Source organism: Ptychodera flava, chromosome 4 (genome assembly GCF_041260155.1).
Source record: "Ptychodera flava strain L36383 chromosome 4, AS_Pfla_20210202, whole genome shotgun sequence".
Classification (NCBI taxonomy): Eukaryota; Metazoa; Hemichordata; class Enteropneusta; family Ptychoderidae; genus Ptychodera; species Ptychodera flava.
In genome coordinates, this window is record NC_091931.1 from 19,067,684 (window position 1) to 19,086,924 (window position 19,241).

The 19,241-nt window shown below is 37.0% G+C and overlaps 1 protein-coding gene and 1 long non-coding RNA gene across 2 annotated transcripts; both read left to right on the forward strand.

Moving 5' to 3' along the window:
- Positions 1 to 13,505: 13,505 nt before the first annotated feature.
- On the forward strand, positions 13,506 to 15,729 carry LOC139131103 (uncharacterized). The gene is made up of 4 exons (XR_011552048.1): positions 13,506 to 13,748; positions 14,420 to 14,584; positions 15,239 to 15,317; positions 15,558 to 15,729. It is a non-coding gene; the product is annotated as an uncharacterized lncRNA (long non-coding RNA).
- Positions 15,730 to 15,782: 53 nt separating this feature from the next.
- On the forward strand, positions 15,783 to 18,929 carry LOC139131102 (TNF receptor-associated factor 2-like). The gene is made up of 4 exons (XM_070697053.1): positions 15,783 to 15,943; positions 16,320 to 16,391; positions 17,048 to 17,134; positions 17,361 to 18,929. The coding sequence occupies exons 1-4, from the start codon at positions 15,887 to 15,889 to the stop codon at positions 18,375 to 18,377; spliced, it is 1,233 nt and encodes a 410-aa protein (XP_070553154.1). The 5' UTR covers positions 15,783 to 15,886; the 3' UTR covers positions 18,378 to 18,929.
- Positions 18,930 to 19,241: the final 312 nt, after the last annotated feature.

A 19,241-nucleotide genomic window follows, 5' to 3' on the forward strand; every position in this document is an offset into this window, starting at 1 on the left:
GTGAACTCACAACATGCGGAGCGCTATGGAGAATGCACAATTCAAATAAGTTAGGCAACGAATCGGTCTGCAGTCATTTGCTGTAGAGTAAATCATTAGTTGTGCTCTGGTGCAGGGGTCGACTTGAGTGTTGTATTTTTTTTCATAAATTCGGGAAGATCAATGACAACATTTGAGAGTTAATAAAGTACAAAACTCAAAGGTTGCAGGCTGTAAAAGCCACAGAAAAAGCACAGATTGTAAAAGGTACAGATTGTTCATCAACTTTAGCTTGAAACGAATTCATTAATTTGTTTAAGGCTGTATTCTCAAACACCTTTCGAGGGGGGATTGACGGGCGGTCTGGAAAATATCAAGGGTATGTTGGGGGCACTTGAAAGAATTTGGGGACTTAAAGGGGGACTCAAACAAAACTGTCTCTGATTGATATGAAATATATGTTGGGTTGTCAATTTAAGCTATAACGTTTGGCTAATTTTTGGGTGGTTTTGTTTTGTGGATCCACTGCAGTTTCTTGTTCTACTCACTGAAGCGTGATGAAAAGTCCAGCACAGCCATATGTGTAAAGTCAGCATTGTTATTGTTCAAAATTGAATTCAAGTCCGGAATAGAACCCATTTGTCATCAATAACAATGATTACGGTCTTTACACATACATATACAGAGTATTTGCCAAACAGAATTTTGTTATTCTAGCATGCTGCGGGGAGTAGAACAAGAAACTGCAGTTAATACACAGAACAAAACATACTGGATTGGCCAGCAGGTATATCCAATGTCCCTTTTATACAAATACGTTTATTGTGTGCAGTATTCTTGACAGGTAAGGGAAGTCATCCTGTTTCCAAACATGTTTATGTGATTGTGAAAGGGACAATAGCTTTCTAGTTTGGTTTGTAATTGTACATAGAGCACTATTATGTTTAACAAGAACTTATTACACCCTAAAGGTCAATATCTAATAACATTGAACATGTATACTTACATATTTCATATATAACAAGCTTTACAGGGGAAATACTTAATAGTTTACCTGTACACTACCATGAGAAGTGAATTAATATTTTGGGTGAGATGCCAACATCATATTTGTTGTCCACATCTGAATTGTCAAATACCCTACTTGAATCAAGTACATTTGCATCAAATGTCAACACTTACGAAAGCACAGATTTAATTGGTTTAGTATTGAAAAAAATTATTCATGGTTTTCTCATAGACTCCAGTGTATAGTGAATCAACATTTTCGGTGAAATTCCAAAGTCAAATTTCTTATACAATGAAGTACAGTTATGTCAATTTTTCAATGTCTAAATATGCATAAATATTGCAAGTTTTATCTTGAGAGAAAATTATTCTCAGTTTTGTCATAGACTCCCATGTTTAGCGAATCAGTGTTATCGATGAAATCCAAAAGTATTTTGTACACACATGCACTTTTTACCTGCCACTTCAAGCAAAATACATTAGCATGAATTATCAAATATATATAAATCTACGGATATAGCTTGTTTTTACGGGGAAGTGCTAGTAGTTTGCCCAATAGACTCCCATGCATCATTGGTATTTTTGGACCTGACAAAGCACTATATCGACCAGAATTTTGCCTTCTATTGAGGGGGAGTGACTTCAAAATTATGGCAAGTCAGAAGGAGGATTTGAATACATTGTGAGTTCGTTAGTGGGGTTATTGAAAAAAATCTGAGAATGTTTTTGGAATTCCCCTCATAAGTGTTTGTGAATGCAGCCTAAACATAAAAAGAAATGCAAAGACGTATGCCACGCAGATAGACAATGTCTTTAATAAAAAAGATAAAGAGGTTTATTTAAGCTTAATTTATAGAAGTGTATATACATATATATTTTATAAGTATATATAAGTATATATATTTTTGTAAGCATATATATTTTTACAAGTAAAATATATTAGACAATACGAACTGTGTGAGTTCTTGTGGTGTTTGAGATTTAGCTCCACTGTCTGCGCAAATGATCTGTGACGTATTTCCATCAGCGCTTGTCCGGAGGGCGACACACCCGAGTCAAACGTTGGCCGTTTTTACCGTCACCTGTTCTCCATTGGCGGCGGTCGTACGGTTCGTTAACTTGCAGCATAGCATCTCGTTAAACCTTTGTCACTTTATTTGACAACTTCTTTATTTCCGAAGAATTATTATCACCGTCCCTCTAGAAAGACCCGGGCGGTAGTGATAATTTTCAACACGGCCGCGCATTTTGAACCAGACAAACAAGCTACTGTATAGCGTTTTAATTAGCGGGGTTTAAATTTGGCGCATTTTCGTTTGATGAACAATTGGCGGTGTTTTAATTTGGCGGTAGGCAAACATGTAAGATACGTAACCAGTTGCCCGGCTGACATATAAACTCTATGGTAGCAACAAAATTGATTGACAGTTCGACATTGTGCTGCTGACGTGCAGCATTGAATAAGCTCTTTCTCTGATTGGTCTATTGTCACTATTCACAGCGACTTAGAAAGTATATTTGTATTGTTTTAATTATATTGGTAAGATTCAGCTACCCAATTGGATAACAGCTTATTCAATGCTGCACATTAGCCCACATTGTGATTATTTGCGGTTCCACTGGTGCACTACTGTTGCTGCTTTCAAACCTAATACGTGCTAAAGGGATGTGACAAGAGGACTTTGCGGTGTCGCATGTTTACAGGTTTTTCTCCTGTAAACAACTGCGTACCGACATGCCGTCAAGGAAAGAATGTTTAACGGCCGGAAGATAAAAGGACAGATAGCATAAATACGAGAATTTTCAAGCGAACGAAATCATTCGATCTATCGACGCCGTTCATAACACTAGTCATTCTTAACGTCCCTTCCTACAGTCTCTGTATCTGAGTCTGAAGCAATGGTTACAGAAGGCTTTGCTGCCGAAACCAACTCAGCCTGGTCTATCAGATCCGAATGACGTCGAAAACATAGAAAAGGGTAACATTAAACCAGAAACAATCGCTGCGGTGAACCAAGAAGACGCTACGTCCAGTAAGAAGCGAAAGCGGGGCAAATACCAGCGCTATTCCCTTCCGGTAATCATACGGGCTAGATGCTCTGTATTCGGCGTAGTCGATGGTGCACCGTTCAGTGTGTTTTGATACAGCCAAGCGATAAAAAACGTCAAACAGTTTCCATGGAGCCTGGACGAAAAGGCTGAATAATTTAGTTCGACCGTGTACGAATAACAAGTTATCTTATCCGAACTAGAGATGGAACTGAACTCAAACTTCTCGACCAAAGTTCCCTGATCACGGCCCAGTGTCGATCAACAGCCGAAGATTCAGCCATCACATACTGTACATCTGTTCACATCTGGGAAATTCTGGAGCTCTCGCAAAAGCTTTATTGAGCCATTTTTTCGCAGGGTCTGGCAAAGGAGGCTGTATAGCCACCGGTTGTACCATGGGTACTCTTTCCATAGCGATGGGGAGCAACACAATCCGTGCCATTTGGCGACTAAACGATATATCTAGTTGAAATTGGTATATCGACTTATCGGTATTTCGGTAATAACATAATTTCCTAGTTGATTTTCACACTTGCATTTTCGGTCAATCCCTACATATACTGATGTATCGATTTCCTGCATGACGATCGCCATATTCGACTTGCTTGATCGTCACGTCATTCTTTTCTGCAACCAAAGTCCATCAATCTAACTTTTTAGAATTTAAAGAACGTGCAGTACAATTTAGGCCATTCAATTGTTGGAATATGAAACCTAAAAATTATATTTTAAGTAATCTGGGAAATGTTATTTTTCTGTCACGTGTTGAGGAATGTTCGATTTCAACTTTGCTATTGACCGAATGTTCGATATTGTTATTAGTGTATCCCTTGAAAATAACGATTACTGCAGAAGTAAAGGCTTCCGAAAACGTGACCGGGGCAATTTTATTTGAAGAAGATAATGATCTATGATATTACACCATCGTTTTCATGTCAGAAACATTCCGTACACTGTACACCTTAGCCACATCACACTCCGATGACGACAGGCATTCGCCAAAAGCAGCGTATCGTCACTGAAATTTTCTACTTCCACTTGTGCAAGTCCCTCTCCGCATCTCTACCGCCGTGTCATCTGCCTTCACCGTGGTACTTTCACAAGCAAAGACGGTTCCAAAGTGGTCAATGTACGCTCAAAATTGGGGACAGGAGAAGGGCACCTGACGCATAGCATTCACTTTAGTACTCCGGCAAAAAATTAGTGGCTCTAATCAAATTTAATTCAGGGTTCGATAGATCCACAAAGAAACTGCAAATGGCGACCAACGAACGCAGATACCGCCACCAACAAGGCCCCGGAGTAACATAAGATTGTATAAATCCTTTACACTATGACATTTTTCGTCATCTTTTGTATTTTTACATCTTGCCACAATGTCATCAAATCAACTAGCAACGAATTTAGCCCTCAACACCTTCGGCAAAATCCCGCCAAAAACGAATAGGCCTACGACTTTCGAGCAATAGATAAATCTATTAGGCTAAAAACAGAAATGCCAAATACTCATTATAACTTCAGTTATAAGTTACATGTCTAGACCAAATGATATTCATAATCATCAAATTCAAACCAACTGATTGAAATAATTGAATGGCCAAATTGTGTACAGCAAAAAAACCACCATGTTGTAAGTTTGTAAAAGCGTGTCGTTTTGACGTACTTGGTAGAAAGGAAAATGGCATTTTAGCAATCAATCGAGATGTCAATTCGAAAGACTTGTATTGCCACCTTTACATAGGAAAATAAAAAAGTACTTTGTATGTTTGCCGTTCAACGTTTAATATAATACTGCGGTGCTTCGGTGCTAGTACTTTTCTTTCCTACAATCGGTCAGTTTGTTTATCACTTTACGTCAGACTCTAAATCAAGCTATTTGTTTTGTTTGTTTGTTTTTGTTTATATTATTAGGTTAGTGTTTCGAATTACCGGATAAAAAAAACAAATTTGAAATGTGACCCTCGGTACCAAATAGTAGTCTTATTGGCTATTCAACCCAATGGTTTGAAGAGCTGCTCCACATTAGGCCAAAAAAAAAAAAAGAATGTTTCTGGTCAGCGCGCGCGTCACTTGAACAACAGCGCGTCACCCTTTTTTTTCTGTTTGTGGCCGGCGGCCATGGCTGACATCAAACCAAAATGGCTGAAGATAAAGAGAAAATTCTTTGGGGTGCATGATCAGTGACTGCATGAACAGTATATATGTGACTATATTGATAAAACTATAAAACTGACCCTCCTCCTCCCTTGAGGGAAAAAAATAAAATAAAAAAATAAAATGCGCGTCGCCGCACCATTTTTTAAAGAAAGACCTGACCAGAAACATTTCTTTTCTTTTTTTTTTTTTTTTGGCCTTATAGACGGTAAGGGCTCTCACTCCATATTTCAAAAGCACAGACAAGACACTGACCGCAAGAGGGCGGTAGACGAGAACAGCGTGATATATATGGGGCAGAGCTCAGAAGTAGATCCATTTAAAGGTAAGTGCATAACACTGATGGACCATAGAGATCCAAAGGCGTAGAATTAGCCAGTCAAAATGGAAAGTCACGTGTTGAATGGAGGAAGCTTTTCAGTTCTATCTGGTTTTGCTAAAAATGCACATAACCGTAGGAAAACCAGACCGGGTTTTGATAAAGTACAATATGTACAAAATTATCTCAAATCTCGAAAAATGACACTTGGCTTTTAGTTTTGAATTTGAGTTTGATCACAACTTTCTATTCGAACTGCAAATAACCAGCATTTCATCATTCCTTTCGGAGCCTTGAATAAGAAATTTGAATGATGTAGGGAACTAAAATACCTGATAACGTATTCACAAAATGAACCGATGTAAATACCACCCCTCTACTATTTGTGCTGCAAATGAAACGATATTGAATACGTACAGAAAGCAAATACATGTTCCTTGTATTTTACTTCTTTTTACGTAACTACGAGCGATTAAGTTTTCTTGTAGCATTTCCCAAAAGTGTCAGTGATGGATCAAAATCTACAAAACAATTAATGTATTCGATTGTAAGTTTATTTCAAATTTTTATCTATTGAAATGTATCATATTTCGCGAATTTTTATGCGAAAGTTTTTTCAAGGAGGAGTAATAAAAGTAAATATGTTCAGTAAATGGTGAGCTGTTTCGTCTTTTGATTTTGTAAATTCGTTCGTAAGATGTGTTTGTTCAGTTGTTCTTGTTCATTTGCTTTTGTTTTTTGTGGTGTTTGTTTGTTTGTTTTTTTGTTTGTTGTTTGAATTTTTGCGCATTCGACAAGGACTTAAGTGTACAGTTTATATGATCTACAATTATTTCATAAAGTCCAAACATGTCAAAGACATTGTCTTCAGTTTCATTATCATTTAGTGCGCTGCCGTAAAATGGTAAGAACTTGACTGTATCAGAGCAACTTTCACTGAATAACTAAATGTAATACGTGAGGCTCTTTGCACTAACAAGAAGGCCTCGAGTAGAGATTATCTGGTACTGAAATTGAAAGATCTGTACAAGATTTACAAGATTTTTGTAGATATCAAATGTTCAGTTATGTGTTTCTGAATGTTTGTAAAATATCATGACAACTTTTCCCCACACAGACTTAGACGTGGTGGCTGTGACCAATCTTGGCTGAAATTGGTCATAGCCACCACGTCTATTAAAATTCATGAGTTTACTTTTCTTGTTTACGTACATACTTATATCAGATGGAAATCTGAGGATTTGCGATTACATCAGGTTGACAACCCCCACACAAGAGCAATGAATTAAAATTACTCTTTACAAAGCATGCGGACAAATTTGTTGGTTCCACACATGTCACTTACTCTTTACAAAGCATGACAAATTAGTTGGTTCCACACATGTCACTACAAATACAACACTAACGTTCATTGGAAAGGGACAATTTGAAGCCGCCTATTAAAGCTCGTGCCCGTGTGCAGTGATATGTTCGTCGGTAACGCTGTGAATGAAACATGCACACAGCGGCCCACACAACATCGTAAGCTTACTATCGTGGTATTTGTACGTGCGTGGTACGTCCGTGATCGTATTTGAGTGCATAAGTTACCGCAGGCTACCACTACCAGTAACTCGCGGTTACTGGAAAAGCCGAGGGTAGCCTAAACTGAATTTTCCTGTAAACGTCTTAATTTTTCTTAAAGTACATCACAGCAACTGGACTGCGAGTCTCCTCTTTGAAAATACATTCGCATTTACTCAATAAAATATATAGGTGAGTGACAAGGTTTTGAGAGGGTGTGCAACGTGCAACGTAGAAGAAGCTGCCCCAAGGCACCGTGTGTCCGCGGAAGCGGCCGGGGTGGTCCGGAAGAGAATAGGCCTATCTGTCCTGTACTGGCCGTTAGGCCGGAAACGAAAACATAAAAAACTGCTTGAGATTCAATGTTTCTAGTGTTTTTGACAGTAAATAAGGAGAGAAAACCACACTTATGATTGATCTTATTCGATGTCATTTTCGTTTTGTCATGTTAGTAAATTTGGCTATATGACTAGAAATAAAGTGTAAAAAATGTGAAAGAGGCTCCCCACCTAACTATCCAAAATGTTTTTGTGTCGAGTTTGTGTTTGATTCGTTGCAAAAATGTGTTCCTACATTCTTATCCGATTGTTTGTGTTAATGAAATGTTTGTTTCGCTTCGGATATTTGTAGGGAAGTTTGGATTAGTGTGTACGGTAATGTTTTGTTTGTGTGGGGAAAGCTTATGGCGAGACGCAGCCGGACCTATGGTGTTACAATGTTGATAGAGTGGCCCTTTGACGCTTGCGTTTCGAAACCCGAGTGTGGTTTCTCGTCAGTCGCAGTGTAGATTCTTTCCTTAGTTTGTGTTTGTGAAAATTTATTTTAATGCATTTTAGTGGTCTTGCTCTTCGAGTAGCGAGGCAAGTATATTAATTTTTGGATCTCGTTGTGAATCCGTTTGGTGGTTCGGTTTGTTTGTTCTATGTTTCTTTACTTCTGTAAATTTTGTTTTTGACTAGTGTGTCTTTTAGATTTTTCGAAGGTTTGTGATTTTTTGGGCAATAAGTACCACTGCGGGGTACGGATTTTGATGTTTTATGGATCAAGACACTTCTACGTATCATGATCGATGTGTTTGTTGTCGTACATTTTGTTAAATAGTTCGTGTACTTTGTTTATTGTTTGTTCTGTGTCGTCACTGTGTTGTTGTGTGTAATACTGAATGTTTCGTAATTGCCTTTCGCATTCGTGTACGTAATCTTTTGTGTTGACAATGACGATACCACTACCCTTGTCGAAGGGTTTTTATGGTAATTTGTCTATTGTTTGCAAGCTGGTTTATCGCGATTCTTTGTTTTCCAAGTCAACTATCCAAGCATTTTAAGAGGGGTGATCAAAAAGGCCAGAACAGCCAATTTTGACCAACCGGGTTCAAGAACCCGGGAAAGTTGTTAAAAGTGTGCGATAGATGTGTTTACGACATAAACATTACGAACAGTAGGATTAAGATAGGTATGAATAATCCAAACTGCCCAGTTTCTGTGTGGGGAAAAGTTGGAATGTTTCCACCTCACATAAAATCTGATGAATTTCCCCAATCAATTCATGGGAATGCAGTGCCCTTCCCTAATCGTGGTAAGTCTAATAGTAGCCCTTGCCTGAAAAGCACCAGCCTTATGTCAATCTGGCCAGGTCTGGCCTATTATAACTATAGCTATAAACTGCCATGAAATTGCTTTGTTATTGTGACGTCATCGTGCGATATTTGAAGTCGAATGTTGCAAAAGTAATTAATTGTAAATTAACATCACCTGAGAATACCTTCACTGGAGTATACAGTGATCATGATGAGCATTTTTCATAAGTTTTTCAAGTTCAAGGCAGTAAAAAAGATTTTTACCCTAATGTATAAATGCTGTAACATTGTGTTGTACCCCTATAAGCAACAAGCCATGCAGACACGGGCATATTCCCTCTTTCTTGTTTGTCACTTATCAATATCATCTCACTATCATGATAGCATGCAGAACACACAACTTGAAGAGCTTTTCTGTGAGTTCCGTTATAGTATACGCCGACATACTCATCGCAAACGGTTAAAGTTATTTTAAGCTATACCTGACCTGACCACTTACCGAAACATTTGATGACAAAATTCTTTAGATATTGGTCATGATAATACTGATTGTTTTCTTTTGTTGTTTGGTTTCGAGATTTCTTTTTGGATGCTTTCAATTGCGACAAAATGTGGAGGAGTCATCACGTCAGTGAGTGACGGTTTACTTCACATCGCAACGATACCTGAGTTGAGATGACAAATAGAATAACAATATCGGTCTTGACCAATCATCGCACGAAAATCAACCCCTTTCAGGCCCATTGTATTCTGAAAAGAGCTTTTCCGATTTGCTATTCAATGCATAAGACATCGTCTGATCAACGATGTTGGCACTCTAGGGATGCACTGACCGGGCTCTGAATTTGTATAGATGTACCTTGGACAATTCAAACTGCAAACCACGAACTTTACACTTTCCTTCAAAGAGGGAAGGATCAAAAGTCTAGCCTTGGTTAAATACTGATGAAAAAGCTACATTTTCTGCAAATGATGGGTCAAAAGTCTGCATCAAGTAAAAAGAGTTACTGTCACCGTGACAAAATAAGAGAAAGACATATGTAAGGGCCTAGGCAGAATTAACGGGGACAGTTTTGCGATTGGGAACCTTTTTACATATACAACAATTTTGGGACTGCCATTTTATTTCATGTATGAATCAGGGAGTATCACTAATTTTTTCGAAAGGATGAAAAATCAACATATTCTAAAATACTGTGCTGAAATGTGAATGCCAAATGGCTTCCATGTGTATTAGAAAATTAACGCATTATTGTCGAACATAATTGAAATAATTAACATAATTTTGTTTTATAATAAAACGTAACTTTTTGTTAAGTCTGTAGGCTGATATCGCACGAAACACGATTTTTTTTAATAAAAATGCCATATAAAAGCGACATATCGTGGTGAAAAAAAGAAAATACTGAATCCATCACTGCTTTGGCAGTTACTGGAAAAAACAAGTAATAAGGTTGCTATCAATGTTACAGCTACTACTAACAAGAAAAGAGTACTGAATTTGTCACTTTCATTACTTCTACAACTTTTAGTGAAAACAGTAGAGAATCTGTCTCTTTTACTGCTACCTCTACCGTGGGCATCAGCGCCACCATCACCTCCAGCATCACTTCTTATGCTACTGTAAGCATGGTCACCGATATCCTATTCATCATCACAATCGTTCTCCTCCCCCCCCCCCCTTCTTTCTCTATCTCCTCTTCTTCATCTCTCTTCCTCTCATCCTGTCATCATTATCATCATAATTATCCACATTCACGTAATACTGACATTGGTCAGTTGATGTATGAATACCTTTTTTGTGTTTAGTTTTCTTCGTTTGAAGGCGAAAATCTGCATATTTTGATGATGTTTTTAGTATTTTAGTTACTAAAAAATTATCAACTGGCGTTCTTTTACTCTCCCTATACAGTATTGCAGTTTATATCAGTCACGTTGCTTACACACACACACACACACACACACACACACACACACACTGTATATATATAATATATATAATATATATATTGTGTGTGTGTGTGTGTGTGTGTGTGTGTATGTATATATAATATATATATATATGTATATGTGTGTCTGTATATATATATATATATATATATGTGTGTGTGTGTGTGTGTGTGTGTGTGTGTGTGTGTGTATGTATATATAATATATATATATATATGTATATGTGTGTATGTATATATATATATATATATATATATATATATATATATAATATATATATATATATATATATAATATATATATATTTAACAACTTGAGAGTTGCCTGTCAATCTGCTAACGTCATTACTTTGACCTACAACACATATATGTACAGACTGGTGTCGAGACAAATAAATTATCGTTTCTATTGGATCTGTGGAAAGACAACCGGCTCTCGTTTCTCGTAGTTTTGTTACCAAATACAACACGTGCGACATCGGACAGTGCTGCAAAAATCCGAATTGATTTTGTCAACGTTGCATGCATAGCTGTTGCTGCAGCTAGTAGTCTTAGTAGGTAATATATCTTTTCTGGTTTTTCTTACAACGTTGACAGTTGCCTATTACGTTTTCGTTGTTCTTGCATGCATAATTTTCTAAAAATATTTATTTTGCATATTAATAACAGAAAAAGGCGTCATTTGTATAAAGCCCTGGTGGAATGCAAATGTTCGGCATAGGGGAGAATTAGTTGGGTTTTTTTATTAAGGAGAGGGGGGGTCAGCATTTTAATGCAAACAATCAGAAAGGGGCAGTATTCTTTATACATAAAACGCACAAAACCTTAACCTCTAATTCTGCCAAGGCCATATGTACAATAACTGTAGCAAGTGCTTCAAATGAGGAATTAAGGGACGAGCTTTATTAACGGCAGGTGGCGGAAGAGAATATAGGGGCAAGGGGGTCCTTGAAAAATCCAGAGTAGCTTACGGGTGCCTCCCACTTTTTCACTCAATTCAAATCATACCTGTAAATCACTCTGAACAATTCTTTCATAAACCGGTTTTCTGATGTTATCCAATGAAACAACTGTGTTTCCATGACCGATGATCATTTCAGTTTGTGCTTGTGAACACTGTGATGCTGAATATAAAAGTGTGATTATGAGAAATAAGAGCATTAACCGACTATCATGAGGGTGCTAAAAAAATTAGACAATGGGTTGGGAAAAAGACGCTCAGGCAAAAAAATCCATTTTAAGAGATATAGCTAGTTCTATATCGATTTTTTTCATAGTTTGCCGAGTCAGATCACATGCATAATGTGTTGACATCTTTAATGAGATTTCAATATAATCTTTGTTGCACACATCTAATCACCTTATTTTATAGGATTAAATTAAAATCAGTTGTCAAACATATGCGAATTCATTATAAGGAAACAAATTGTTCATAGTTTGTAACACAGACTACAGTTTTAGAGTGAAGTGACACTTTTCGGTCAAGTTAGAAATCAAATTTCTAGAATACAAATGCCCTTCTATTCCTATATTTTAGTGGAATACATTGATATTGTTGAACATATTATAAATGCAAAGACATAGCTAGTTTTGAGTAGGAAATATTGTCCATGTATAGTGACACTTTTGGGTGAAATTCCAACATATCACCATACTCTAGTGAAATACATTGATATCAGTTTTAAAGATATATAAATGCACCAATATTGTAGTTTTTGTTAAGGAAAACATTATTTTTATACGTTTTGCACCATAGACAGCCATGTGTGAAATGACACTTTTAAAAATCTCAGAGTGTCTTGTACACAAATTCCCTCTTAATTAGCATATGCTAGTTAAGTACATTCATATCAATTGTCAAATATTGATACATTTACAGATATATCTAGTTCTGTATGGGAAAACATTGTTCATATTTTGCACCATAGACAACCACAAACAGTGAAATTGCATCTTTAGGTGAAATTCGTTGATTTGATTTTATGATATACCACTATGTTTTTATATCTGGTAAAATATCATACTGCGCTGTCAATACAGGCGTCATGTTATCACGTAGTGCCGAGGGTCTTGACAAATTAGGGAATACCGTCAGATCACTGACAACTTTTCTGTTTCATAGGAAGTTTTTTTGGTTTATTTGTTTGTTTGTTTGTTTGTCTGTTTTTTCTTGGGGTCATTTCAGTCGTCATCCGACCTTTCTTTTGATTTTTTTCGGATGAAAAGTCGGTCCACATTCTGGGTGTTTTCATGATTAAGTTATTTATTTGGGCGGCTCACTCCTCAGACTCCTGTATAGCTGCAGTACTGTGTAGACTCGAGGTTTTGCCTGCATGGGTATTTGGGTCGGACGGCAAAACCGGTTTTCTGGTTTTGGTCGGACGGTGGTCGGACGGCAAAACCAGTTTTCTGGTTTTGCCGCCCGACCCAAATACCCACTGGCAAACCTTGAGCTACAATACAATACCTGTACACCTTTTCTGGGCATACCCATGGGATACCCTAGGCCGGGCATGACGACACATATGGGACTGCCAGATATCTGTCTCGGCTGTGGGCACATGCCACTTAAAACATGATGCCAGACGGGAAGTTTCCAAACAAGAGGACAATTTCATGAAAAAAATGCATGTCAATGGACACACATACATTTGCCTCTTTTTGTACTATCTCTCTATTTGACTATCTCTACATTCATAAGCGTTACACTTCTGCATATCACGGTCCCTCACGCTACGTAGAAACGTGGAGCTACTACCCGCACATTGTGGAATGTTCTAGACAACACAACAACAGCTACGGTTGCCAAGAAACAAGATATAACTTCTATTTTTAGATATGACTCACCGTCGCAGTACATATAAAGACTTGCTATATCGTATGATGATTCATAGCTACCCAAGCTAGCGACTAGGAACCGAGAACACAAACAGATTTAGGTCAGACCTTGACACCGCTCCGCAGCACCTAGACTGGTATACACATCACTTACACGTTGTAACTAGCCGAAAAGGAACAACCACTGAGAGGAGTATCCACTGACATACGACTACCACTACTTTCCAATCTGAACAAATCGGACTGACGACGAAGACAGACCCTATTGAAAAACAAACAAGAAAACACAGAAAATAAACTGCAGGGCGGGGTATGTACGTCAGTGTCGGGAAGCTGAACTACGCATGCGCAGTATGCGGCTCGACTTCATTTAAAAGTAAACAGCAATACTATTGGGTAACAAATGCGGAAATCTCTGCTGTGCGACGTCAAGTAGCTAGAAATAAACACTATAAGTCACACCAAGCTTCAAATTCCACAGTACAACGAGGGAGATATGGGCATGCTATAATTGTCAAATCTCCACTTCAATGACATGTCATAACAACATGTAGCCTATAAATAAGCTTCGTAATGATAACAACAACACTAGCAGCAGCAACAACAACAACAACAACAACAATACTAATAATAATAATAATAATAATAATAATAATAATAATAATAATGACAATAATAATAAATTCATATCTAAAGCTACGAAGGAAAGTTATTTAGACAGAAAAGCATCTCAAGATCACGACCAATATCTCGAATCTACAATTGCTAGATAACATTACGTGATAACATTGTTACTGCAATTTTTCTTCTTCGTATTATTATTATTATTATTATTATTATTATTATTATTATTATTATTATTATTATAGTTGTTGTTGTTGTTATTGTTGTTGTTGTTGCTGTTGTTGTGATTTTTATCTTGTTGTTGTTACTGTTGTTGTAGCCTGCGATTTATACTTTGCAATATATTTTTTCCCATAGAATTCTTATAATTCATAGAAAAGCCATGCCAGGTTTCCCAAGGAAGTTACTTAATTCTCCTTCCGAGAAATATTTATGCCAAAAGTGTCAAGATATCTTGCGTGAACCCGTGCAGACACCTTGTGGACATAGATACTGTAAGCAGTGTTTTGAAGAGACAGTAGGGTAAGTTTCAAGTTTTTGACACGTATGTGTTGTGTACTACACAGAAAAGAAGCTATCAAGTGCAGTGTTGTTTATGCATACCTCCACCTATGCACTACCAACAAAAGACTAGTTAGAAAACTAAAATAGAATACGAGGATGCTTATCGGCAGTAGTTGTAGTTATTATCGTTGGTGTACTGTTGTCATTGAATATTTGTTCACAATTGTCGTATTTGCCGTTTATGATGAAAATCGTAATGATGAATCAAGCATGTCTTGCTGTTTTGTTTTTCTATACACGGTCATTTGACATTCCACTTTATATGGGTCTCATGGGTTTACTGTCAGTTACAGGGTTTAAATCAGACGGGCTGGTTTCACACTGCTAACATAAACATGTCTGGTGTAAGGTCACACACAGGTCACATTTACATGACACACTTCGATCGGGAGTTCCTATTTTAGTATGCCTGACGTCCCGGTAAATGATTACTTACTTGTGCGTACTCGCACACGGGAAAGTCTTAATAAAACAAACGGTAAAACCAGATGACAATCACTTTCATGTATGTAGGACCGTGAACAACATGTTGCCCTGTGACCTACAGTGAGTTGAAGGTAAACAACATGGTTGTTTTTCACACGGTTCGCTTTTCTTTTTTTTTCTATTCAGGGACGACACCGAAAATAATCAACTCTGCATTGCCTGTCTAGATGAAGGAGTGTTAGATTCTTTTATCAGTCTTGACGAGGTAAGCCGTAAAGTTTAACTATTGTTTTAGCCCAAATTGTTTCAATTTATGGTGCAAGCAATAGTTTTGATCGCAATATGGGATTTGGGCAAAATTACCGTTATAAAGTTCTTTATACTTTTTTGACGTGTTTTAAATATTTCAAAATAAAATACCGCCACCTTATTTTGGATGAATTGTTAGAATTTTCACATTTCGATCTTGAAATGTTATACAAAATTCTCTCTTTTCGCACTCTAGATGTACACAGACAGAGCCATTCGAAGGGAACTCAACGAACAGAAAGTACGCTGTATTAATGAAAAATGTGAATGGACGGGGTTATTCAAGATATATGGGGATGTAAGTATCCTTTAAGTATTGTGTTCTAATGTATTTGATTTTTCCTTAAATCACAATTAATCACAGAGGCAGGTTTTTACGTGATTTTTCCGTGACAAAGTATTGATGTTTTATCATTACAGCACGTAAACAATTGCCCCTTTGAGACGATTTCTTGCATCAAAAGAGGTTGCAATGTCACCTTTCCACGTGAAAAACTATCCGAACATCTGGAAAAGGATTGCCCGATGCGAGTGTTCGCATGCCCACACTGTGACGAAGAAATCACACACGCCGACCAAGAGGTGAGTAGTTCGTATCTACTTATATGTTAAAGTATGTAACGGAATTTCCTCAATATGGAAACTTTATGCTTTAAACAAGTTTTCCCTTCACGATTATTGTAGAATGATGCACAAATTTGCAAACAGGAAAAAGAGAAGCTACTTTTTGTTTCCCTGATAGAACTTGTATCGTTAAAAATCAGCATTTCTACTTCCTCAGAAGTACTAGTGTTATTAATATTACTCTGCGAATAATGAAAGTTGATTTGCACTTAATCTGTTTCGTATACAAAGTAATTTCAGGTAGCAGTAAATCTCAAATCCTTCTTAATCACGGATTTGTGATAGAATTTATCAAAGACAATGTTCACCTATTGATAAAATATCTCTCACACAGGACCATTTCAGTCAATGTCCCGGCTATCCAGTGCCTTGCCAGTTCTGCGAGCAAACAGTCTCCCGCCAGCAGGTAAGATATGACCGTTCTATATTACAGTTTCAAGGGATCTCTGGCCATGTATATCCATCAAACGTAAAATGACAAGCTTGACGTGAAGAGAATTGCCAAGACATTATTGAAGGTTGACTCAATTTATCATACAGTTTATTCTTATGACATGCCTAATTTAATGAATGGCTAAAGCTTTTCTTCATCAAAATATGTTTTCATCAAACTATACAGAGTTCATTTCAACGTGTGTTCCAATGACAGTGGTTGCTGCAAAGTGTTATTGACAGCCCATTCAAGCGAAATAAAATTCGAAAAACTAATACGAATTTTAATCGATATCATTTGTGTGGCTAAATGTCGGTAACATTCTGAAAGATAATATACACGCGGATAAACGCAAACTGTACTGTGTCCGTACATAGTCAGGAGGACAAAATTTCAACGAATATCAACCAAAAGTATTTCACTTTCCAAGATCCATTCATTACAAAATGAAAAGTGGTAGCTTACTGATCTCTTGTTTTACATCAATGCAATAATCGATTTAAACCCAATAAGTAGCGACTAATACAAATCAGATATAATATTTTTGTCAATTTTTCGAAGCTATTGACATGTTCGTTCAACTAACTTTAATCTGCAAAGCCATTTTTTCATTATCATCATTATTACAGATAAAAGAACATGAGGATCCTGAGAAAGGTGATTGTGAAAGAACGATTGATTTCTGTGAATTTCACAATATCGGGTGCAAAGAAATGGTAAGTAATCAGTATTATCCTGTTATATTTATTATATTTTAGATAATTTGTTATAGTATTTTAGATCACCCAGGTTTTCCGTGAACTCCCCTTAGGTGAAGACGTCATCGATGTAAAATATTTCCTCACTTCGGACATATTTTGTAGTTCTCCTGCACCACAAGCATGGAGCTGTGTACCACATTTGTATAATGGTTGGTGGTGTACCTCGAAATCTTTATTTTAGGTTCCGAAAAACAAAATGGCGGAGCACAGACGCAATTTCATTGGAAACCATCTTCTCTTGTTGATGCGAACTGTTATTCCATTCCTTGGAATGATACAAACGATGGAAAGTGATTCCAACGATGTGAAGAATTTAAAATCGGCCGTTGAAAATCATGGGAAGAAGATTTCTGAAATTGAAGATGGTAGAAAGAAGCTTGAGCAGACTGTGAAGGAAGTGGTGACCCTGAGGAATGACAGTGACAATAAAAATGGATATCACGAACAAAAGAGCACCATCGGAAAACTTGAAAATCTTCTAGAGGAACTGAAGAATTCGTTCGTGATTCTCGGCACTAAAATGTCCACCAGTGAGGGCGTTATCGCTGTTCTTGATAACCAGCTAGAGCAGACAACAGAGATGGTGCAGTCACTGCAGAAGAAACACACAAAAGACAAAGAAATCATTGAAAGTTTGGAAAGGAAAGTGAAAGCTCAAGACAGAATCATCGCTACCAAAGATGTCGCCTTGGCTGAACAGGATATCAGAATTCAAGCTTTGGAAATGTCTTCGTATGATGGAGTCTTGGTTTGGAAAATCTCCGACTTCACTCGTAAACGAAACGATGCAATGAGCGGACGAACTACATCCATCTACTCTCCATGTTTCTATACAAGTCGCCACGGTTACAAGATGTGTGCTCGAGTTTATCTGAATGGAGACGGAATGGGGAAGGGTAATCACGTGTCATTGTTTTTTGATATTATGAAGGGACCCTTTGATGCTCTTCTTCGCTGGCCATTCAGACAGAAGGTCACCTTCATGTGGCTGGACCAGAACAACAGAGAACACGTCATCGATGCATTCAGACCTGATCCCACGTCCACCTCTTTCCAAAGACCAAAGAACGATTTGAATATTGCCAGCGGATGTCCCCTATTTCTGCCATTAGCGATGTTGGATAGTCCACGCCATGCTTATGTAAAGGATGACATCGCGTTCATTAAAATATTTGTGGACGTTTCTGATTTAAATTGATATTTATTTTCTTTTTATTTATTGTTTCATTGTATATTTATTGATTTATACATTTTGTTTCTTGTTAGTAAGCTTAGAAATTATTTTAAAGGATGAAAACATTACAGTAAAATACAGTGTCAGTAATATTTGCAACAGGGTTTAACACGCATCTCTCCTTTCAAACATTTAGACTACGTCTTATAACCAGTGATTAGCAGAAAGCTACCCTCGCATAAAATTGAAATGTTATCACAGTGTTCTGTGCATATTTCTCCGTACTTCACTCAAAAATTAAAATATGTCCCTGTAATTCTTGCCGTAATTCGCTCCATGTTCAGATAAAATCAGAAATCAAAAGGTGGCATCACAACACTGTTTTAAAACTTTGCAATGTTGAGAAGTCGAATTGTTGCTTTTAGGCTTAGGTAAACATCAATATAAATGTTTTGATGGTCACTTTGCAAGGTGACATACCTGAAAATATTACAGAAATATTTTACTTTTAATATTGACCAATACCATGATAATTAACGTCAAATTATTATCACCTACATTCTTACTTCTGATGAGAGAATGTCTCATATTCATCATGATGCATAGGGGCATACCAACAGTATAAATTAAATGAATACAAACTGCCATTGTTGTATTTCTGTTGGATATCTATATTTGTTTTGAGATTTTGAATTTTACCTGTGCTCGCACACAACTGTGATGTTTTTGTACTGATGTTTTGGTGTTATTTCCAATATTTACATTGATGGCATTTACGTCTATTTTATAAAACAGATTGTGTATCTGTAAAAGCTATAGTAATGATACATTCCTGTCATTAGAAAATTATACATTTTGTCAAAGTTTGAAACAAAGGACAACCTTAGT